At 45.9% G+C, this 24,243-nt stretch overlaps 1 protein-coding gene across 1 annotated transcript in view; it reads right to left on the bottom strand.

The window, feature by feature from the left end:
• Txnrd3 (thioredoxin reductase 3) overlaps positions 1 to 23,423 on the bottom strand; it is a 35,519-nt gene extending 12,096 nt beyond the window's left edge. Inside the window, exons 1-10 of the mRNA XM_051203327.1 lie at positions 23,188 to 23,423; positions 17,312 to 17,372; positions 16,163 to 16,272; positions 13,810 to 13,914; positions 13,549 to 13,621; positions 11,616 to 11,735; positions 6,293 to 6,435; positions 4,756 to 4,871; positions 3,113 to 3,338; positions 1,953 to 2,045 (exon numbers count right to left, since the gene is read on the bottom strand). Of these exons, the coding sequence (XP_051059284.1) occupies positions 1,953 to 2,045; positions 3,113 to 3,338; positions 4,756 to 4,871; positions 6,293 to 6,435; positions 11,616 to 11,735; positions 13,549 to 13,621; positions 13,810 to 13,914; positions 16,163 to 16,272; positions 17,312 to 17,372; positions 23,188 to 23,346 (1,206 nt within the window). The 5' untranslated portion in view covers positions 23,347 to 23,423. The remainder of the gene's footprint in view (positions 1 to 1,952; positions 2,046 to 3,112; positions 3,339 to 4,755; positions 4,872 to 6,292; positions 6,436 to 11,615; positions 11,736 to 13,548; positions 13,622 to 13,809; positions 13,915 to 16,162; positions 16,273 to 17,311; positions 17,373 to 23,187) is intronic.
• Between the last annotated feature and the right edge of the window lie 820 nt (positions 23,424 to 24,243).

Below are 24,243 nucleotides of genomic sequence, written 5' to 3'. Positions count from 1 at the left end.
TTAAAGGCCTAGACTTAAATCCATGTACCTATGGACACCTGATTTTTGATAAAGAAGCAAGAAATATACAATGGAAAGAAGCAAGCATCTTCAACAAATGGTGCTAGTCCAACTGGATGTCAGACTGCACAAAACTCAAGACCAAGTGGATCAAAGAGGGGAGGGGTCTTGATGTAGGGGTGGGCATGGGGACAGGAAGGATCAAGTGTGGGGAGGATAGGGAGATAGCACTGGGAAAGACAACTAGGAGCAGCGGCATCTCTGGGATGAGTTAGAAACCTAGTGCAACGGAAACTCCCAGGAACCTATGAGGGTGACTAAGATTCCTAGCAATAGGAAATACAGAGCCTGAACTGGCCTTCTGTACCCGGCAAGTCTTCTAGTGGAGGGACTAGCACCCCCAACCCAGCCATATAACATTTAACCTACAATTTTCTTGGCCTATAAGATATGCTGGGGTAAAAGGGGCACAGAAATTGTGGGAGTGACAAACCAATGACCCATACCATGAGAGTGAGCCCACCCCTGGCACAGCCTGGAGGGCCAGGACCCAAAGGACCTAGGATAGAACCAAATATGGCTGGCAATAACAAAAGAAGTCAATGAAATTATTCCTAATTATATTCTGCTATACTCATAGATCATTGCCTAGCCCAACTGTCATCAGAGAGATTTTATCCAGCAACTGATGGAAACAGATGCAGAGATCCACAGCCAAACCTTGGGAGGACCTTGGGGAACCCTGCGGAAGAGGGGGAGGAAGGATTGTGAGAGCAAGAGGGGCCAAGGACACCATAAGAAAACGCACAGAATCAGCTAACTTGGCACTCATAGGGGCTCACAGAGACTGCACTGCCAACCAAAGAGCTTACATGGCACTGACATAGACCCTCTGCACGTTAGGTTGTGTAGCTTGGTCTTATTGTGAGACTCCTAATAGTAGGAGCAGGGGCTGTCTCTGACGCTGTTACCTGCTTTTGGGACCCTTTCCTCCTATTGGTTGCCTCATTCAGCCTCAACAGGAGAAGAGATGCCTAGTCTTATTGCAACTTGATATATCAATGGAAGGTTGATATCCATAGGAGGCCTGCCTTTTCTGAAGAGAAAGGAGGAGGAGTGGAGAGAAGAGAGAAGGGGAAGTTGGGGGCAGGGACTGGGAGGAGAGAAGGGATTAGAAAATGTGATCAGACTGAGAAAATAGTAATTAATTAATTAACTGGAAGTAATATATAAAATGACAATTTAACACACACACACACACACACACACACACACACACACACACAAACCACCTGGGACTATATAACACACAAACAAGCACCCAGAGGCCTGGGTGACCTGTGCTGGGGCCGCTAGGGTTTCAGAGCCTGGACTGATTCATCATGCTCCTGGACCACTACACACAGCAGACAGCCATCATCTGCACACACCACGGGACCCTAATCAAAGCCTCAACAGTAGGAGCTTGGTCTTCTGGCTTAGTTATGAACTGTTCCTCCCTACATTTATGCTTAGTTTTTAGATATTTATATAATGCACACAAATAAAGAGTACATAGCAAGTTTCTATTAACTGAGACATCCTTTGGGACCTCACCTCTCAGGTCATTCACACTGCCTTAAGATTTGGGAATTGTTTGTCTTTGAAAAGGAAAACTTGATTTATTGATTTGTTTATAAAATATATTTGATACCTATCAGAAAAATTTCCAAGTAAACTTATGTATGAAATATCTGATTCTCCAGAACAAGAGACCAAAGGGGTTTGGATATCAACTTTCAGAGCTTCCTGTGGACAGTGCTGCACATGTACATTTGACCATAGAGTTCTTTACACATCACTGAACATGAGTGGTGGCAGCCCCCTGCTTATAGCTGTTCATCTCCTCTTACAAAGAACTAGGAACATTAAGCCTCTGCTCATTTACAGGAACACTTACCACAAACACTCACCGTGTTGTATACCCCTTCAACTGTTTCCGGTCCTTCAGTGGACTTCGCCACAACTTTCAATATTCCAGGCGAGCCTTTCTCCATTTGTTGAATCTAGTAAGGACACAGGAGGTACTGGCTCTAACATGACAGAAAACAAACTAACCAAAGGATACTCGCATAAGGGTATACTTGCAGGGTGATGGTCACATGTGTTTTTGTGCACACTAGAGATTTCTGAACTAAGCAGAGAAAGAAAATACCCATGCTCTACATTTTGCAGCTAGAACTAAATCAGGGATTCACTGAGACTGGGGGCAGCATAAAAATGAAACAGAGGGGTTTTCCAGGTGTTGGCTTATTAGGTGGTTCCACTTATTGAGAGGGTCTGAAAGATTAGCAGGTGTCTAAATGGGAAATACAGTACTTAAATGTTATCTTGTTACATTTGAAGTGCTCACAAGGACTCAAGCAGTGCTGTCTATGGGTTTTTTTCTGAGTGAGCATGGGGTTCAGGAGATACATCTCAACAGAAGCTGTTAATATGAGAGCCCTTGAGCCCTCACACAAAACTTAGAGCTATTGGCCATAGATCATTCATAAAGCATACAGGGTAGTGAAGAGAGATGCAGACAGAAACAAAAGGGCACCAGCAACTGCTGGCTGAGCAGACTGCATGGAAAGGCACAGACAGGTTGGGGCCACACCAGCCAGAACAGTGAATGCTTTGCAGACGAGACATGTCACGACATGCAGCAGAGAGGCCTGTAATGTGTGGAGAGATGTGGCCACTGGGATTCCTGAAAAGCAGTTCAACGGAATAAAAAAAAAAAAAAAAAAAAAAAATGGGTGTGAAACAGGCAACAGATTAGAGGCAGTGTGCAGAGGATGTCTTTAGAAGAAAAGGAATGGTGGGGAGCCAGTCAGAAGGCATGCAGGCCCGCTTTGCCTGAGGAGAGCTGAAGAGAAGACAGAAGGCTGATGATATCACAGCCTTAAGATGCTCACAAGGAAAGAAGGAAAACTCGGAGTAGGTGTGTTTGTAGTCCTGGGGTAGATACGTCACCTTCAGCACTGTGTGAGTGGGTGCAGACTAATTTATTTGATGAAATAAAAGAGGGCAAAATTTTAAAAAGAAAAAAAAAAAAAGACAGCAAAGGGTCCAAGCTGCCCAGACTTGCCGAAACAGGGGTGAACTTCCTTTGGAACTTGATGCCTTGTTGTTCCAGGTAGGATCCCAGTTTCTCTGCCATTTCTTGATCAAATCCACGGAGAAGGACAGAGCGTACCATAACTGTCACTTCTAATCCCAAGCCAGCCAGAAATCCTGCACACTCCAGACCAACATATGAGGCCCCTACAACTAGTGTGCGACCAGGGCAATGCGGCAGAGAGAAGAGGTCATCGCTGAAAGAGACAAGAGCCACAGAGTGCAGGCGGTAATTACGAAACAGCTTTCAGTATGTGCCGACCTGCTGCTGGAAAGGCAATTCGGTGCCTGAGTGGAGACACCAAAAGAACACAACAGCTTCTGGAAGCTTCTAGTCACGTCTACTTGAAAGGACATAGAGAAGACATGGATCTGACACCCTCTTATGGCTCCTATGGGTACTACATGCAGACAAAACACCCATACACAAAATAAAAATAAATTAGTAAAAAATAAAATAGACATGCACCTTTAATTCCAGCATTTAGGAGGTAGAAGCAGGTGGATCTCTGTGAATTAAAATACAGCCTGGTCTACAAAGCAAGTTCTAGACAGCTAACCCTATCTCAAGAAACTAAAATAAATAAATAAAATAATAATAAAATAAAATAGAAAGGAAAACATATAGTTTTGCAGTAGCATTATGTATTATGTAGATGTGTATGGTATATGGTATATGTGTATGTGGTGTGTGTGTGTGAGAGAGAGAGAGAGAGAGAGAGAGAGAGAGAGGCAGAGAAAGAGAACAAGTATGGTGTATGAGAAATGTATAGTGTTTGGTATGTGGTGTATGAGATATGTGTAGTTTGGGGTATGTGTGAATGTGTATGATGTATGAGATGTGCAGTGAGTTGTATGTGTGGTATGTGTGGATGTGTACAATGTATGAAATATGTGTAGTGTGTGGTATATGTTGTATATAGTATGCATTGATATGTACAGAGTATGAGGTGTATGTTTGTGTGGTGTGTGTTATGCATGAATGGTAAAGTGTATGAGATAATGTATAGCATGTGGTATGTGTTGTGTATACTATGTATAAGATATATGTAGAAAGTATGGTATGTGTGGTACATGTAGATGTGTATGGTGCATGTAATATTGTGATATGATGGTTTGGTGTGTGCAGTCTGTATGGATGTGTACAGTGTATGAGGTATGCATAGTGTGCATGGTTATATGCAATATGTGTGAATGTGTGTCTAACCAAACAACAGTGTGATGAAAATGTATTTCCTCAACACATATCTACTCCACAGTCTGAAGTCCTTGCAGTGTCATGGTCTCTTGTTGACACCTGGGGGATACTGAAGTGGATCTGCAGTGTGGGAAGAGCCATGCTGCCCTTGAGCGGCCAGCTCATCTCTACCCTGAGCCGCAATCTCACATCTGGTCTGGCTACCTAGAAACAGCATGGCTTCTCTGTGGGTTCCAACAGTGACCTTGATACCTGCCTGACCTTACATCTCTCTGCTTTATTATTTTAACTGGAGTTTCATGTGCTGTGTATACTTTTGTCATGAATTCAAATCCTTTCTGACAAGGAGCATATAAAATGGGAACATTAACACACACAATGCAGTAAAGTTGAAATAAATGGTCTATTTACTCTACCTCGTAATACAGTATTCCTTATCTCCTTGGATTCCCAAGTACCGAGGCCTTTCACCTGTTGCTATGACAAACTTCGAAGCAGTATAAAATGTTTCCTGTCCTTTCTTATTGGTTGCCTTGAAAAGAAGAAAACTAAAGTTTAGTCGTGTCGTTACCACCCTTGAAGCCTCTCATTTGGCAGGAGTGACTCATACAGAAGCCAACAGTGCAGGGTGACTAGCACCACACAGAGAGCTCAGGTCAGTACAGCACGGTGGTCATAGTTCCACTCTGGGGCTGGGGTGGCCGAGCACAAAGTCAGTTTAGGATGGCTTCACAGAGGACCTGGAGACAGGAAGAGAACCAAGGAACTGCCTCTATCAGATTGGTGTGGGTGAGTCTACACTGCCTTTCTCTCGTCTAATGACTGATGTGGAAAGGACAGAACCATCCTGGGCAGGCTGTATAAGAATGCTAGTGAACATGAGCTAGAGATCAAGCCAGTAAGCAGCTTTCTTCCAGGGCCCCCGCCTCTGCTCTGGCTTACATTCCTGCCCTGAATGACCTGGAAGTGTAAGCCTGATAGGCAGGCTGGAACTAAAATGAAGGCCCTCATATACCATGCCACAGATCTTCAGCTAAGGAATGCCAGCAAGAGTTACCGGTTATTTGTGATTGCATGAATAATTCAAAAGACATTTCCAGGTAAGAAACTGTGGTGTTTAAACAAGTGGATGACACAACCAGCTAGAAGGTAACACCCCAAGTCAGTGTCTCCTTAGGACAGTTGTGAAGCATACAAGTAAGAGCAGGATGAGAGGCATGAAGCTCTGAGCTTGAACCGTGGGGCTGATGACATCCACAGAGGAGGCTGAGTGGGGAAGGGTAACTCGACCATCTGCCAGGCCTTGGACAGCTGAGAAACAACCTACCTTGTGCTGCTACAGAGTTTGGAAGGTTTGAAGGGATAACTTCAAGTTGACCAGCCCTCACCCATCTCAGCTGGTCTAACAACCAACTACAAAAGAACCTAAGATCTTGTCAAGATTATCTCATGCTGTGTTTACAAAGAAAAGTACAAAACTATCCAGATGTCTAAGGTGATGCTAATCGCACGGGGATCCACAGAGGGCAATGGCTGATGTCTTTCCTAACTCCAATTCTGATAGTATATACACATCACATGCTTAACCATGTAAAGCAGCCCCTGCTGAACGCTGCATACTGAAGGTCACATTTTCTTTTTCCAAAAGCTCCCCACTGCTGAAGTACTTAATTTTAGTCTGTTGCACTTCAAGCTGTTTAAATATTTTGATGACAATGAAATAAAAGCTAAACAATACCTTTAAATTAAAAGTTCTTTAAAATGCACATACTACAATTTATCTTGACATATAATCAACAAGCAGTGGTGTGAAAGGTACATATGTGAGGCCACACATTGTGTGTGTGACACGCCAGCTGCGGCCCTTAATGGGCCAACATGGAATTTTAATTTCAGAGCAGGGCCAAGCAGACAGTAATGGAAGACAATGAACCAGGCAAATGCAGGCAGTACCTTTATTTTATGCAGCTCCACAAACTCCCCATAGGCATTGACATAGGCCACACCTTTCTCCCGAAGCGTCACCCTGTAGCCCCAGTTCAAGGAGCCAATGTGGTTCTGGATTGCTTCTGTCATGACCTCCCAGTTATGTTTCACTAGAAAATAATCAGGGTGAAAGTACACAGTGAAGGTTTTGTTGCCGGTGTTTCTTTCACTTTTGAAACAGGGTGTTTCTCTGCAGCCTAGTCTGGCCTTGAACTCATGATGCACCACCACACACAGGTAGATTATGTATGACCCCACAAGAGCCACATCACTGGTTTAAAGACCTGTCCTGCTATGCCTTCTTCCCCCTTTACATTACAAAATGTGGGAGAATAGACAGAGCTCTGAGAAGAAAAGGGCAGAAAGCCACAGAGAGGTGCACACCGCACATGGCAATGCCCACCATGCAAGGGGAGGGCCACTGTTAGGAAGAACCTCCCAGAAACCCTTCTTACACCATGCGGCTTGCTTCCCTCATCCCACTAGGTTGGAAGAAGTCCTTGTGTTGAGACAGGTGTGGTCAAGTATGGAGCATTGTACAACACTGTTAAAATCACAGTGTAAGAAGTTCACAATACAAGCCCTGCCTCTGATGTCTACTCCCCTATAGACAAAAAAGAGGCTGGGAGGTAAGAGATCTAATTCCCTCCTTGGCTGCTGTTAAGATGTTCCCTTGTGCCCTGGTTGCCTTAAACAAGAGGACAAACAGCCAGTGGGACTACTTTTATGGCACCACTGGACATTCAGAACACTCTACAGAAACCCTGAAAAAAACAGTAACAATCACAGCTGCTTGCTCCAGCTCCTGAAGGCGCAGCCCATTCAGAACTGACTCAAACAGGATTTTTTGTTGCCACAAAACCTTGGTGAAAACTTGATGATTCTATAGGCACTTTCCCAGGCCAGCATGGGTGACCCAGCAGAGAGACTGCTGTGCTTGGTGCTAAAAGGGACAATAATGTGACTATGACCTATGAAACAGAAACCTTCCTTTGCATGAAAGGGTCTTTATGGTGGCAACACCCCTCCTCTGGACATAAAGACTGCTCCCCTGTAGTGGCATGAATGAAAATGGCCCCCAAAGGGAGTAGCACTATTAGGAGCTGTGGCTTTGTTGGAGTGGGTGTGGCCTTGTTGGAAGAATTGTGTCACAGTGGAGGTGGGCTTTGAGGTCTCACATATGCTCAAGCCACATCTAGTTTCTCAGTTCACTCTCTGTTGCCTTCAGATCAAGATATAAGTACTCTCGGCTCCTTCTCCAGCACCATGTCTACCTGCATGCTGCCTTGCTTCCTGCCATGAGGATAATGGACTGAACCTTTAAATTGTAATTATTTCCTTTATAAGAGTTACCATGGTCATCTCTTCACATCGGTAGAAACCCTAAGACGTCCCGTCCCCTTATACAGTGAATCATCTGCAAAAACAAAAAACACTGTGCTGGATCCCCTAGGGTTGCAATATTAGGCCAAGTAAAACACACATCCGGAGGTGTCTTCCTTGCTTCTTTTTAGTAGAGCAGGCTGAACTGAAAACAGCAGCGGGAACAACAGACTGTGGAGCAGCCACTGCCATGTCAGCTGCAGCAGAGGTGGTGCTGTGGAGAGCAGCCAGCAAGCCAGGCATCAGAAAAAGGGGGAGCCGTGTTCCTAGCAAAGCCTTGGCTGTGAAGGAGGAGTAGGGGCTGTTCTTCATGGAACAGACAAGTAGAGGCCAAGGTCAGAGCTATGGAAACCACCAGAGCTCTTGACAAGAGGCAGGAGGTGGCGATGGCTCCTGAAGAGGCAGAGCAGCCATAACAAGCTGTAACACCCATCCTGCCTCTAGCTAAGGAATTCCTACCTCCTAAGCCTGCCTATTCCTGACGCCACCCAAGAACTGTAACACTAGAGGGCGCCGTCTGCTGCTGCTTTGTCCTGTCTGAATCCACACCCTGCTGAACACCAGGACCTCTGGCCAGGTAGAGCCAGAGGAATCCAGCCAGTGGGCAGTGACAGTCAGGGACCATAGTCCACTCACCTGGCCAGACTTGCCCGCTTCCACTCCCATTTGGTTCACTGTGAGACACTTTCATGTTAGTATCTTTGTTGTTTTCTCAGTGCTGAGGTGGAGCCTGGGGCCTCGTGCACACTAGGCAGGCATCCTGCCGGGTCCTTACATTTCTTCAGAATAAAGCAGCATTTCATCTTGCACTATTGACCAGTTCTTTCTGGCATGGGGTTAGGATTTAACTGCTGGGCCTTTTTCCACCCTGCCTCTTCTAGTTGGAACTATATCTTGTCTATAGGTGCCAGATCTGGAAGCCCACACCCGCCTCTGTGCAGCTCCACAGTCATAAGACACAAGGCCCTGTCTGTGTAATCTGGTCACAATTGGATGAGAGTCCAGAAAACAAACTAGTAACTGAGGGGTGGGGTTCCATCTCCCTCTCTTAGAAAGCGCCTCCCCTGCCCCCAGCACAGTTAGGGTGGACACCAGGCCCACACAGGAGTAAGGAGAGCTCTATGGTTTTGCAGCCTGGAAAGGGTCACTTTCATTACTGCATACCCTCATGATGCAATGTTCCCCACAGTAGAACATTTGTGCAAACTCCAGCCCTAGAAGACCTTTCATTCCAACCCTCTGGGGAACTTTGACGGCAGGGGTCCTGTCCATTCTCTTCACAAGCCAAACAACCTTCACTGTAAAAAGTAAGTCTCAAACCTGGCTGTGCTGCTTATCCTGCGAATAGCCAGAACCCCTGAGCTTCCCCAGCAAACTGACTAACCAAATCTAGGGCCTGGCTCTGCTCCACCCTGTGTCTATTCCTTCATTGTTAAATCAGATGAGAGAAGTTACCCTCCATTCAGAGAAAGCTCAGCTAGTCTCACAGGTTTATTTTTCAATATAAACTTTAAAATGATCACTTTTGAGCTTTGGAGGGAGAAAATAAAGTCTCGGGTTGTGCTGGGTCTGCATAGTCATGAGCTAATCTTGAGATATGGCCTCTTCATAATATTGAGACAACCCCTCTAATTCACAGTACTTTCTGGTGTGCACTAACGGTCTTCCCATGTACACCCTTAGCTTTGCTCCAAGGCATCTCATCATTTTTGTCATTTTCACTATATTTTTAGCTTGTTATGGCTGGCAAGTAAGAAATGTGATTTTCACACTAACTGAACTAATTAATTCTAATATTGCTAAGCTCAATCTTTTATGTGTTTTAGATATATCATAAAGTTAGACCTTTCCCCCATTAATCCTTTTCTAGCATATGTGCTTTCTTTCCTGTCCATCTTCGCTGTGCAGTAGCCAGGAGCACAGCCATGCCCAGGATGACTCTGGGGCACTGCGGCCACGCACCAGGTGGTTCTGGAGCAAAGTGGCCATGCACCTGGCAGCTCCAACTCATATTTAACATAGGCTCAAGCTCTCCAGTAAATCTTTGCTTTCCACTCTTCACCATAAAAAGAAGTTTCTTATGTTAGCTTTACTGACAGACTTTTTAAAGCATGGTAGGTGTTTGAGATTTTCACAAATGCCTTCAGGTCACCACCATGTAGACCCTGGAGCTTGCCGCTGTACTTCCCTGACCAGGACCCCTCCTGATACCTACTATGAGCCCTCAGGAGCTATACACATATTCCTTTAAGGCACTCATGCTTGTCACTGGATTGCCTCTATAGGATGCACTTTTTTGATTTTTAGATTCACTTAGTATTATAGTTACTTCAGTCTCAACTTTTCTTGAGTCTTAACATAACCCGGCCTCCCTTTCCTTGTCTTGTACTATGAACTATGTACATCCCCAGTCCCTACTTTAGCACTATATGCTGTGACACTACTTCGCAGCTCTTGCTTGGCTCTCTCTCCAGATGATCCTTCCCCCAGAGAGCTAACCTTTTAGGATGTTCTGCAGATGCTCTGTGTGGAATGTGAAACAGTATAAGGAATCATGGAGTATTCTTAAGGACAGAAATCAACCGGCAAATAAAGAGACTTGCTTCTATCTACAACCAGCAGGTCCTACATTAATACTCATCTGGTGAAATGGGCGTATTCTCAGCTAGCACACCCAGCTACTAACTGAACTACTACTCAACTGAGCCCAGATACTAATTGAGCCTGCCTGTGTTGTCCATCTCAGCAAGCCACAGCCCATACCCCTTGTGCAACCTAACGGCTGTCTCTCTCCTCCACCTTAGGGAGTCTGCTGGGTCTAGGGTTGTCAGTCACCTGTAACACTCTAGACAGGCACTAGCCACATTAGCATCAAGGCCTCTGGAGATAGCCAACTCGTTCACGGTTTTCAAAACCTCCACAAGATCCTCTGACACAACCACCGTGAAGACCCCACCTCTGTTGGCCACCACAGTCAGTCACATCTGCATCACCAGCATCCCTAAATCCACCTCCCACTCTCAGTCCAGCATCATTGCTCAGGCCTGTAGCATTTCTTACCTCATCTCTCCCACCTCTTCCCCTTTCTAAGTTCCTTCATGCTTCAGGGGGGATCTGGACTCCAAGATGTAGCCTCTCTCCTGCCTGAGTTCAATGTCCCCATTACCTCTGGTATAAAGCCTAACTGCTTAGCTCTCCAAGGTCACCTCTTCCACCATGTTCACCTCACCCCATAGACCCTTTTTTCTCACACATGCAGTTCTGGCCAACCTGCTTCTGGTCCTAATGTCGTGCTCCTCTGTGGCTTCCAAGGTGCAGCTTGAACTGGGCATGGTAGTCCATGCCTGTCATCACAGCTACTCAGGAGGTAGAGGTAAGAGGAACACTTGAGGCCAGGAGTTCAAATCCCACCTGGCGAACATAGTGAGGAAGATTTTGTCTCAAAAGAAAACGGGTAAAGTGTGGCTACTATAACATAGGCCATCCTCAAAGCTATTCTTGGAGCTCCTCTGATGCTACAAGGTGCATCAGGTACCCCTCACATGCTCTGCAGAGATGCTGATGCTTCTGGACAGCACCTGCTGTCATTAGCTTGCATGGCAGAGCCCTGACAGCAAACAGGAATGGGACTTAGCCAAGATACCTAACACAGATTCAACACCACCACCACAATAACAGACTTCCATTCTACTTTCTTCACAATGGTAAAAATTAAAATGGCCATCACTGCCTTTCACGTTCTGCTGTACTTGCTCAAGTTTTGTCTCTAGACCTACGTCCCAGGAAGGCAGCTGGCATTGTGGCCTCTGTAGCTGGTAAGCAGAGTGGTCATGCATACTGAGTGAATGTCAGAAGCAACTGCAGAGTTGCAGACTCAGCCTGCCAGGGTTTTCCAGTCTCCACTCACCCTGCTGGTTATACTCCCAGCCAAACTTCCTCGAGTCCTGTAAGGCCTGCCCCAGGAGAGCTGCTTGGTGCATCAGCTTCTTAGGAATACAGCCCACATTTACACAGGTGCCACCGAGACCTGAAAAGAAAGCAATGTGTCAACGTTCCCCGAGTGCTTGTATGAGGTTTCTCACATCAACGTGAGTTTATTAAAACATGCAAGAAACATGACAGTGGCAGGGACAACTTTCATCCTCCAAATGAGGCTCAAATGATTAATTCGACTATTGAATTTGAAATTGCTGGAGAAGACCCAATAGTGGGTGAAGAGCTCTGGATCATTTGTGCCTGATACTCAAAGGACAAGAGCCACCTTAGCTAATGAGATAAGCACTGTACCCTTGAAATGACAGCTTCTAGCCTCTTCCTAACGTTCACTCCTCTAAGCCAACTGCAGTCCACAAAAGCTTCCTGTTAACATCTACTCTGAATGTGACCTACACAAAACAGCCAGGCCTGTGTGCCCCCATGGAACCTACACAAAGTGGGCCAGGCCTGTGCACCACTTGGCAGGATCCAAGTAAGGAATTCTCTCCAGCTGCAAGTTTTTCTAGTCCACAGATTACTGGGATCTTTTTGGATAGGACAGGAAAAAAAACAGGGAAGAAGCGGAAATAGGGAAAAGATCAAGGGTACACACCCAGACAGCCCAGTCAAAGAACAAGCAGGGCACACTGTTGCACCCCAGGAGTCCTAGGCTAAGGCCTTCGAATTAGCTTGAATTTCAAACAATGGTGTGTGTGTGTGTGTGTGTGTGTGTGTGTGTGTGCGTGTGCGTGCGTGCGTGCGTGTGTGTGTGTGTGCGGTTGTTGTGGTTGTTAATTTTTTCCCCACTCTTTACCTATCATGATTCTGGGCGGAACAAGAAAGCACAGTCGAGCTGGGTACAAATAGAGTCCATAGAGCAATGACGACACACTAGGGACAAAAGAGCAAGAAAGGTCAGAGCAATACCCAAAACTAGCAACAACAGTGACCATGAGAAGGGGCAAGGGGCCAAAGTGAGTGCCAGGACCCAGGGACAGTGGCATCAACCACATGTGGCCTTCCAGATGATGAATCCTAACGTGTCAGGACCCTAGCTTCCATTCCCTGTCCCCTGCTCAGACTGACAAAGCCTAACCTGAAACCAGAAAACCAGAGACGACCAGCTAGCTGTCAGGCTTCTAGGCTAGAGCAGACCAGAGACAAAAGAATGCGTTTGAAGATATGATGAACATTCTGTGCAAAATCTGTATGTTCTATTTTATTGAGAAGAAGGGGAAAAGCCGCATGGCCAGGTGAGCACTCTGCCCTGCAGCATACAGCAGAGGTACATATATGGCCAGGACCACGTGTGCTTCTCATACAACCAAAGGGAAATAAATGATGGTAGACGATGACAATAGCAGGCACTGTAGAGCTATCAAGCCCAGCTGTGAGACGAAGACAGAAACAGAAAGTGGGCAGGACACAGCATATGTACTGTGCCTGCAACAATGTGAAAGTGCTGCTGCATGCATGCAAAATCTACGGCAGAAGCGCGGGTGCTTGGCCCTGGAACCGCCTTTCTTTTCATAAAGCTGAACTGTTTGCATTCATTTGCAAAGTCAGCATCACTATATAGCTCACCTTCCTGAGACCAGGCAGGGCTACCTGTGATTACAGGAAAGATGCTGCCTATAAAAGCTTAAGACAAGGGCTGGAGAGGTGGCTCAACAGTTAAAGAGTACTAGCTGTTCTTTCAAAGAACCCAGGTTCAATTCCCAGCACCTATATGACAGCTCACAACTGCCTGTAACTACAGTTCCAGGGGATCTGACACTCTCACACAGACATACATGCAAGCAAAACACTAATACTCATAAAATACACACATTAGTTAAAGAGGACAAGCAGGAACTGCAGCTTACCCCAGGATGAGCCCTGAGGTGATGGGACCACAAAGTCTAGCACCATGACCTTCTTTCCCAAGTTGGCAGCTTCCTACAAAAATGACCACATGGAAAGGTGTCTTGTTACTTTCTTACCCCCATTTTTCTCTCCCTTAAGTAAATAGTCTGAATTTGCCAGATACTCCTCCAACCCCAATCAAACCAGTTATTACAAAAGCTTAGATTGCAAGATTGCAGTTAACTTCTTAACAGTCATCAATGGGTAACTCCTCTTCACACCTTTGCACAAGAGAGTCCGCCAGAGCCTCCGCCAATAATGATGAGATCATAATCATGAGTCGAGTCTTCATGAAGGAGCTTCTGCAGTAAACCACTCTTATGTGCCTACAGATTACCAAAGGAGACAGAATAGCACACGACTGACTGCTTTTTCAACCAGCATGGGTTCTTTGACTAAACAAATCTGGAGCTGGAGAGACAGTTCATCAGTCAAGAGCACATACTGTTCTAGCAAAGAACCTAAGTTCAGTTCCTAGGAACCACAGTGGGTAGCTAACAACTGCTGGAACCCGAAGTTCCAGGGGACCTGACATCGCTGCCCACTGCAGGCATCTGTGCATGTGCTCACATACAAGCATAACCCCCTACACACACACACTTAAAATAAAAAAATAGTAATTTTTAAAATATACCCAATGCTGGGGACTTAACTTAGTGGTGGAGAACAAGGTCACATGTTTAGTTCCTGGCACCAAAAATAAAGAAGAAAAGCAAAGAAAGGCCTCAGGAATGATGCGCCAAATATTTGTGTTGGGACTGTAAATCTACCTAGATCTAAGTAGAGTACAACTTACGCCAACAGTTACATATTTATGTCCACTGTGACCTAGTTATTCTGATAGCCATCAGTGTCAAAAAGGCCACTTCCACAGAAAAATGATCATGTGTCACTTTTCAAGTCCTTGCTCCTCTAGGCTAGTCTTCATTTGAACTCTGGCTTTTGTGCACCAGCAGCCGTCTTCATGGCCTCTCACTAACTGACCCTTCATTCCACAGCTGTGCTGGGCGGCTTCCCTTAGCACACATCACACACATCTCAACGTTTCTTTCCCAATGGCCACAAGACAGGTTCTGGAGTCTCTTGCTCCTTTGACCTCCCCCCCCCACCCCCCTTGGTGAGAAGATGCTCGTGGTTGAGGTCAGGTTAAGTGACTCAGCAACATTGTCTTCATGCAAAGCCTGTTACCTTGGAAGCAGCAGACTAGAGCTAGCCCTGCTCAGGCCTGTGTATATCACCATCAGGACTCAAAGGTGCTCTATGACCACTGGAGAATGGTACTGGCTATGTGACCACTGGGATATAGTGCCAACTATGCGACCACTGGGAAATAGTGCCGGAGGTGGTTTTTAAAGCATTCTACCAAAAAAAAAAAAAAAAAAAAAAAAACCTACCCTGGCCTCCTTATTTTATATGACTCAGAAAAATTCACCTCCTCGGATTCCAGATCATTATTTTGCATTATTTTCAGGTTAGGATGGATGGTGTTAGATAGAGTACTGAGGAGCTACAGTACTTACCACCTGCATAGTGGCAGGACAATAGGGCTAATATGGCATAATTGTGTGGGTCAGAGAGATTAACATTCAAGGTGATGGTCCTCCCAGCCAAAAATTACTCTTAATTAAACTTTCAGATATGTACTTAATCATTGGTTACTAGTTCTTACATGTCTACATAAGGGATTAAAACAGAATTGCATTGAGATTAAAAACAAAACTAACTATAGAATAAGCACCTTATTTAATAAACATCAAAGGAAGATCAAGCCCAGGGCTTCTCACATGCTTTTCTCCTGAGCCACATTTCATACACACCCAATTTTAATCTGTTACTATCTACCAAAATGGCTCCTATGCATTACCTTCATTCTACCAATCAAGAAGTTAAAAGCCCTATGCTTTGCATCCAGTACTGGCAGCCCTGGCAGGAGTTCTAATCCTCTGGACAACAGTGTTTGTGTCGACCAACTCTTGTTGGAGAACAGTCTGTTTCATCACCTATCAGGAGGAAGAGACTTGTTCTGTCCCCAGCAAATCACCTGTCACTCGTCCTGGGGACATGTGAACAAATATCTCTTTACCTCAGATAGGGTAGAACAAAGATATGATTCTAGGTGTAGCTTAGTGAACTCATGGCTGCTTATGGGAATGTGAACTGGGCTGCTTATGGGAATGTGGACTTGCTGTTAGCTACACTACTAAAGAAGGGTCTGTCTTCATAGAAACTAGCAGCTTATCTATCTCTAGGAAGGAGTGAGGCCTCATGAGTCACCTCATTGAGTCAAGAGCTGCTCTAGAGCCACTGTGAACCCCTTGTGGGCATTAGGATGCTCCCTCCTCACATACACACACAAGGGAGTGGTGATGGGTCCAGTCCTGTGATGGTCACAGCCCCTCTGACTTCAGGCTATGAATGGCCCTCCTGTACCTGGGCCAGCACTGTGTAAGTTCCCTTGTAGTCTCAGGGTTACCAGGTAACCAGCCTCTGCATTTCCGGTACTCCCATTTGACACTGATTAAGTTACAATGTGGACAAACAGTGTCAAGGACCATGAGTGATGACAATCATTACCTGGAAAGTTCGGTCACATCCGCCCACGTGCACTTTATTCACAAAAATATTAGGCACCGTTTTCTGGTTACTGATTTCTTTCAGAACTTCCTGAACATTGGCCCCATCATCTAAAGAATAAAACAGCATATGAAGACACCATAAAGGGTCCCCTTGCAGAGCTCAAGCCTTTCAATGGTCACTGCTCATAGCTTACAAGTCCACATCCATTACAGGCCAGTGTGCTCTATGACTTTATGGAATGGTGACTCAGGATGGGAAAGCAGCTATACCTTCAGAGGACACCTTAAACCCAAAGGCTACCTATGAATTCCTTCTAGGACAAAGCATCTGCGTTAGCTTTTGCATATGCAAAAGGGACAAGTATCCTTTAAGAGACAAAACCCAAGTGAAACCTGCTATAATAACTAACAAAAAAACACTTCCAGGCAGAGGCAGGAAGATCTCTGTGAGTCGGAGGCCAGCCTGGTCTACAGAGCTTGTTCCAGGACATCTAGAGTTGTTACATAGAGAAACTCAGTCTTGATAAACCAAACAGAAAGCTTTTAAGCGTGGTTTGCAATCCAACCTCCTTCTTGGAAGATACAACTGGGACCATGACACTTAGGACCTGACACTTACTGGTAAGAAATAAGAGCATCTTGCTTTCTTAAGGCAACTTGATGAAAAGCCCATGCCTTAAAGGTAAAACTGAGGGGTTTTTTTTGGGGGGGGTTGTTTGTTTATTTTCTGGTCATTATCACATCCCAAATTCCTTCAAAGAACAGCAGATGTGAAGTGTCCGGTGACTATCGTGGCCATAAACGAAAAATATTCAAAACTAAGCTGAAAACTTAACATGTTCTTCTCCATGGGCAATGCAACCAGGAAATGGAGTGGATTCCTTTCAATAAATGATGGTTTAATCTATTTTTTAGAATGCTGACAGGAAAGTATCCAATACTTCAAGCACTTTAAAGTTAGAAGCCCATAGCTTCCCATGCCCCACCCTCAAATACAGAAAATCTTTATCAAATTGTTTGTCATGTGAAGGTTCATCTTCTGTGTGGTTGAATACAGACAAAAAGAGCTCATTTGACAGAAGGATATGAAAGTAAACTGAGGTGGACGAAGTAACTACAAACAGCAGCATTGCTGACAGCTACTCACCAACTTGATCAAGTTCCAGGATGTTATACTCCACTCCTAAGGATGAAAAGAGTTCCTTAACCTGTAAGAGAAACACTTGTGAGCTTTGTGCTCTCGAAAGGTCAGTAGCTATGAAAGGTGCCTGTGTTACATAAGGTGATAGAGGTGTCCAGCACAGGTAATCTTTAGGGACATGAGTTTGGCCCATGGTGTTCTCATTTTCCTCTATATGCTTCCCCAGAGCAACCCAGTCTGCCACCTCCATTCTTTTACTCTTTGTCTCCTTCTGCCTTCTAATGAACTTTTCTGCCCAAATCTCTTTTCTGGCTCAGAACAGGTTCCTGGCACTCTTCCACTGGTGCCACGACAATGCAAATCTTCAACCACATTGCTTCCTTTTTCTGTGCTTCCTCTCAACAGCCATTAAGTTCCTCCAACTAAATCAACTATCAAACATCTAGGACCAGTCAACCACGATCCCAAGTCCACAAGGTGCAATGATGAACCAGACACATTCTCTGCCTTCTAGTACAGAAATCAAATCAAGGGCACGGTGACAGTTTAGCTATGACCCTTTTGCCAGATGCCCATCAAAATGCCCCCAGAGTCTGACTGAGAGACCACAGCGTGGGTATCACCCAGAGCTTACAGTCATACGGCATTGAATCTGCACTGTAACTGCTGTACAAAGGTCTGGCTAGGCTTCACTTCAACATCTGCCTTCCAGACATCTTCCAGGTCACACTAACCTCCCCACTACCCATCCAATGATGCCAATCACCAGTCTCAGTTCTCTGTGTTGACTGCTCCACTCTCTAGTTCCCCACAGTAACTCTATCCCATGTGTGCCTGCAGCCACCAGCTTTGTTTCCTCCAGTTCACCCAATGGCAGCCACTGATCTTTTCATAGCCATTTTGTGACACCACCCTTCAACACCCTCCACCCTTGAGATAAAACCAGGAGGCTCCAAGGCCTAGGCAGATCTGTAATCATGGTAATTATCTAAGAGTAACCCTTTCACAACTTGGAACTCTCCTACGAGCATTCAAGAAATGAACATTTATTCTAGAAAACTTCCTAAAAGAAAAATTCTTAAGAAAAAGCAGAGTTTATATGGCCCTGTAGCCTGGTTCTACCCCTTTCTCCTCTTCTGGCAGAAACTCTATTTCCAAAATAGTATCTCCTCAAATGGAAGGTGGCCAGCATCTCTCAGCTCTGAGTCACAGAAGCTTCAAAACAAGGGCTCCCTTCCTCCACTCAACCTATTTGAAGTCAAATTTTCTACACAGATGGCTGGTGGAAAATCCTAGCGTCCCAATCATGCTCCCTGTGTAAGGTCAAGTCCTAGGAAGAGAAGACTAAGCAAGGAAGAGTAGATGCTGCAGACCCATTAGGAACCCTACTCATGAAGCCAGGGTGTCACTCATAGAAAATTAGGTCACTGTCCCCACCTCCAGCTCAGGAACATCATGCAGGAGTTTTGCAAGGGGGAGAGGCACGCCACAACAGCAGACAGCTGTTGGATGACTACTTTTGAAACAGACTGTGGGGAAGCTCCAGGCCAAAGGCAATGGAGATGCACTACCAGGCAAGAAATAAGAGGAGGCAACAGTCATTCAAGGGACAAGCTAATCTGCTGGTGAATGAGGGCAGCTACCATGGAAAAACATCAATTCCTCAGAAAAATACAACTAAAGATATCTGTATCACAGGTGTGTTCACTCATGTTCATTGCCACATCACTCACAACAGCCAAAAGCAAGGCAAGTATCAACTGGTGCTGTATTGATAGGAAAGGTACATGTACACACAGTGGCTTATTATTTACCCTTAAGATCAAGGAAAATTACAGCTCACGCTACAAGATAGACCAACCTTGAGAACATTACACTAAGCAAAACAAGCCAGATGCAAAAGTCAAACTGAATGATGTCACTTATATGTGGCACTTGGAGAGATCAAACTCACTTTTTGGTGAGATAGTTGGTGAGGACTGGGATGGTGAAAACATTAATTACTGTGTTGATGGGTTTAGAATTTCAGATCAAAAAGTTCTGGAGAGAGACTGTGGCAATGACAGCCAACAGTGTGACTCTGTCCAATTTCTGAATCCTTGCATGTGGTTCCAGGGACTTGAACCTGACTCAGGGTGGTGGCAAGGGAATAAAGAAAAGACAAGTGCACAGATACACAAAAAACAGTGGTTTGAGACCTCGGATGGTGAAACCTCAGCATCCCCTCACCACCCAAGCACTGTATCATATAGAATTGAAGTGGGGGAATGGTGGGCAGGGTTACTGCATACAGCTGAACCAAGGAGGCGGGGATTCTGGTTGACAGGTGAACTAAGGAAGCAACTGACATTAGTAGGAACAGTCTCTGTAGGGGAACAGTCTTCAAGGATGTAAGTACCCAGGGGTAGTTAACAGAAGCTATGATGGGCATTTTATGCACATACTACTTATTTTAGCACTCAAACCAGAAGCGAAGACTTTGTCACTTCTCTGAGCATAGCCTGGGGAAGGTTTGCCATTTTCCCATAGGTTTGAAACTTTGTAGTCCATATCAACAGCAAATATTCACTTAAGACCTCCTCCACTCTCCACACCCAATGTCACTGGCCTCTACTCTATTGATGTGACAAATGGGTTTTTGAAAAAATTTTGCCCTGGTTTAGCCTGGGTTATCTTGACTGTGAGTCCATCTGTCTCCACAGCTTGCTGGGGTTTGTGTGTCAGCCAGGTCATTCCTTTCAGCTCTGGGCTAACATTTCTTTACCATAATCTTAAATTCACACTTATCAGTAAAACATCTTGAGACACTTACACCTTCTAAATAAATCCCAGCCGTTTTTGGGGAACCCCACCCTGGTTTTCTTTCTTACTCCTTATATTCAGACACTGCCTTCCTTTTGTCCTCTCCTTGACATAAATCCCTATGTCAAGTGCCTTCCCTTACAGACAGACCTCCTCTCTACCCTGGAGGATAAGCCCACCTAACCTTTCCTTAGCCTGTCCAGATCATCTGAAGTAGCTACTGTCTGCCTCATCGCCACAGCCTTTATTTGTCACAGCTCTTCTTTCTGTACTTGAGAGCTGGCTAGTTGACTGCTCAGTTATTCCAAATTCCTGAGGAAGGTGACAGAACCATGTTCATATTTCTACAATGCTAAGTATCCAATAACTAATGCTTGTTAAATGGCATTAACACTTAATGGGAGATGTCATTCTGTAAATATGTTTCTCTTATCGGTTAATAAACAAAGCCTTGTTGGCCAAAATGAAAGCAAGATAGGTGGAATTAGGAGACAAGGAGGATTCTCGGAGATGTAGTAGGAGAGTCAAGATGTAGGGACTTGAGAGAGGAAGGTCTGGACCGTCTCTCCAGTAAGATAAGACCATGTGGAAACACTTAGATTAATAGAAATGGATTAATGTTTAAGACAGAGCTAGCCAATAAGAAACACTAGTAACAGGACAACAGCTTTATAGCAAATACAATGTCTCTGAATGTTATTTGTGGCTGACACAGCTGTGGGACCAGGCTGGCCGGAAAACTGCTCATAACAACCACTTGATTGCTGTAGGGACACGTGGAAACTACAATGGATTGTGAATCACATCTAATAAGCCCATGAACAAACCACCACAAAATCAGCCAGAGAATGGTCACCAAAAGATAGGCTTCCAGGATGTACATGTCCTAGAAAAAAACACCCAGGAACTCACTGGAAGACATACCATCCTAACAGAAGCAGGGAAGGCTGGGCAGTTAAGAGACCCTGCATCAAGAAGTGTCTGCTCCCACTCAATACCAACAACACACACACACCAAGAAAGAGACCAGCACATACGAAGATCAGATTGAAGGAAAGGATGGACTTCTCAATGTAGAAAACAGGAGCAGCTGAGATCATAAATAAATGCAAGACTGTAGAGCAAGAACTGTGACACACTCACTAATACAGGCCAAATTGGTGTGAGCACTTGAAAATGTCCTGGCACTGTGATCAAGTCTACGAATCAATCAGCCGAAAGACACCCATCGATTCTGGGCTTTCCAGCTAAGATCAAGAGTGGCTCAACCACCCAGGTAGGTTGGCCATGGATGTACTTCCAGAGGTATCCAAGGACAGGCATCTAGCCATATTGCTATTAAGATCAAAATACTGAGCCAGTTGTGGTTTGCAATCCCAACACTTGAGGGGCTGAGGCAGGAGGATTACCACAAGTTCAATGCTAGCCAAGGGAGCATCATAGCAGTGGGAAGCAATGAGGCAGAGCTACAGGTACCAACACGCGTGAGTCTCTAAGCAAAACTGCTGAGGGAACAACTGTAAAACAATGAGTGATTCTACTTGTATAAGGACCCGTGTAGGCCAAAGGAGCTGTTAGTGATGTGTGTGCATCTAGTGACTCAGAGAAGCTAAGGAATGTGGTTACCTTGTGGGGAGGGAGGGAATATCCAGAAGTCTCCATGCTGCTAGTGGCATTTTATTGGTTTTTAAAATGAATACATCTGTGTGTGTGTGTGTGTGTGTGTGTGTGTGAATGTGCGCGTGCTCACATTCACACACAAGCAGGAATACAAGCAGTTGTAGAGACCAGAGGACAACCTCAGGTGCCATTCCCAGGAAGATGGTATGTCTGTCTACTTTCTTTGCAATAAAGCCTCTTATTGGCCTGAAACATACAAGTTAGGTAGTCTGGAATTATTGTCTCTGACTTCCGGGCACTGGGATAAAGTGTACTCCACTATATGCATCATTTTTATGAGCTCTGGGGATCGAACCTGGGTCCTAGAGCTGACAATATTTGTTGTTTCTTGTGATAAGGACTTTTATAGTAGCCCAGGTTGGCCTAGAATGCATGATCCTCCAGCCTCAACATCTCCCCCGCCCTTTTAAACAGTGCTAAAAATGGAACCCAGGGCCTTGCTCCCACTAAGTCACACCAGGCCCTTAATTTTCAGATAATGTTAAGTAAACATCAAAATATTGAACATTATGATTTTTTTGACTCATAACAAGGCAACAATGCTGAATGTCCACCTAGCCCCAAATTAAGAGTGTGCAACAGAGCTTAAACCAGCCACGACTTAAAACTCCTCTACCTTCATCTCAGAAGTGGAAGTCAAGGCCCAGCCTCGTTCTGAAACCTGGTCAAGGAGCCCAACAAGATCATTAACAAGCGTGATCTGGATCCAGCTTCAGCCAATGTCGCCATCCCTTGCTCTTCCCTTTTTAGTAAGACAATTTCAAACGTTGGGTGGTTTTTTTGTTGTTGTTTTGTTTTGTTTTTTAATTTTAATAAACTTAAGCCCATATCAGGCTGGAAGGCAAGCGCTTCACTAGGTGTCTGCCGCCTGGGACCCGGTAGTCTGTAGGAACACGTAAGCAACTATGCTCAGAAACCAAAATTCAACTAAGCTAGAGCTCCACAGAAGACCTACTCCCTACCCCACCCTTAGGCCCCACACACCCGCAGCCCCTGTCAGCTCCGGACTAAGCCACTAAGCTCCACCCAGGCCCCCATCCACTAGCTCCCGCCCACTGAGCTCTACTCAGATCCTCCCCGCTAGCCCTGCCCACCAGGTCCTGTCCTGTCCCTGAACTACGATTCCTCCCGCCCAATGAGCACCGCCCAGACGCCCCCCATTACGGTTCCGCCCATCAGGCGCCAACCAGAGAACTCCACCTTCGCCACCTTCGCCCCGCCCACTGAGCTCGTGCGGAGACCCTCACTGAACTCGCCCAGCCCCTTCATCCACGCTCCTCCCCGTCCCTCTCACCAGATCCAATCGTTTACATCCATTTCGCTCCTCCCACCAGGAATGTAAGCCGTTCCCCTGCCCACCCAGCCCCGCCCCCAGCCCCGCTCCGGCGGGCCCCGCCTACCCTCGTGCTGTGTGGACAGTAGCTCTTGCTGAAGATCATCACCCGATTGCCGTCGATGAGGTCTTTCAGGCGGCGCCGCAGCTCCTCGCGGGCATCGGAGGCCTGGCGGCTGGTCCCAGGGGACGACAAGCGGGCGCGGCGGCCCGGTGGCGACGACATTAGTCCTCCGCGCACCGTGCCCAGGCGGCGGTTGGGGACCACTGCCGCCTTCCCCTTCCCGGGCGAAGTGTTTGGCCGCGGAGGCGACGGTGGCGACGGTGACTGCTCCAGGGCTTCGTTGTCACTCCCGGCCAGACCGGGCCTGCTCAGGAACCGGGACGCGGGCGGCCGCCTAAGGGACGATGCCGGCAACGCCACTGAGAGCTTGAGAATGCTGCGCACCAGCCGCCGGCGCACTGGACAGCAGCGGGGCCACGCTCCCACCCTCGCGACCGCACCCACAGAGAGTGCCCGCCTATTGACCAGCCACGCCCCCCCGGGCAGTTTCGCCCCACCTCCAAGGCCTTCACGAGGCTAAGCCACGCCCCTTTAACTCAGCCGTGTGTGCAGGTAAACTAGGCCATCTACTACTGCTCAGGAGTGCAGTCACTTGCCATTTTTCAATGGTGCAGTATCAGGCTTGTATGCTCTGTTCTTGAAATTATTATTTACATTGTGATTTTACTACAGCTTCTGCCACCCAGAGGCCTCTCTGCAGCACCTTCTGCTCCCAATTCTCCACCAGTCTCAAGATAGGCGCTTTTTTAGGAAGGATAAATGTCTACATTTTATTTTGGGAATCGTGAATAAAACCATATCTAGGAAATACAGATTTTCTTTAAGTTTGTATTACCAAAACTGAATAAAACATCACTTTCCCATTGCAATTCAGTTTTAATATGAAGTTCCTAGGTCACTACCACCCTGGAATCCCCATCCCTATTCCTGTGCCATAGTCTGTTTGGTCTGGTTTGTTTTTTGTCAACTTGGCCCACACTAGGATCACCTGATAAACTCAACTGAGAAAATGCTTTCTTCAGAGTGGCCTGTAGGCAAGCCTGTGGAGCAGTTTCTTGA

Source organism: Phodopus roborovskii, unplaced genomic scaffold (genome assembly GCF_943737965.1).
Source record: "Phodopus roborovskii unplaced genomic scaffold, PHOROB, whole genome shotgun sequence".
Classification (NCBI taxonomy): Eukaryota; Metazoa; Chordata; class Mammalia; order Rodentia; family Cricetidae; genus Phodopus; species Phodopus roborovskii.
Note: the sequence above shows the minus strand (reverse complement) of the source record. Positions and strands in the feature narration are given on the sequence as shown.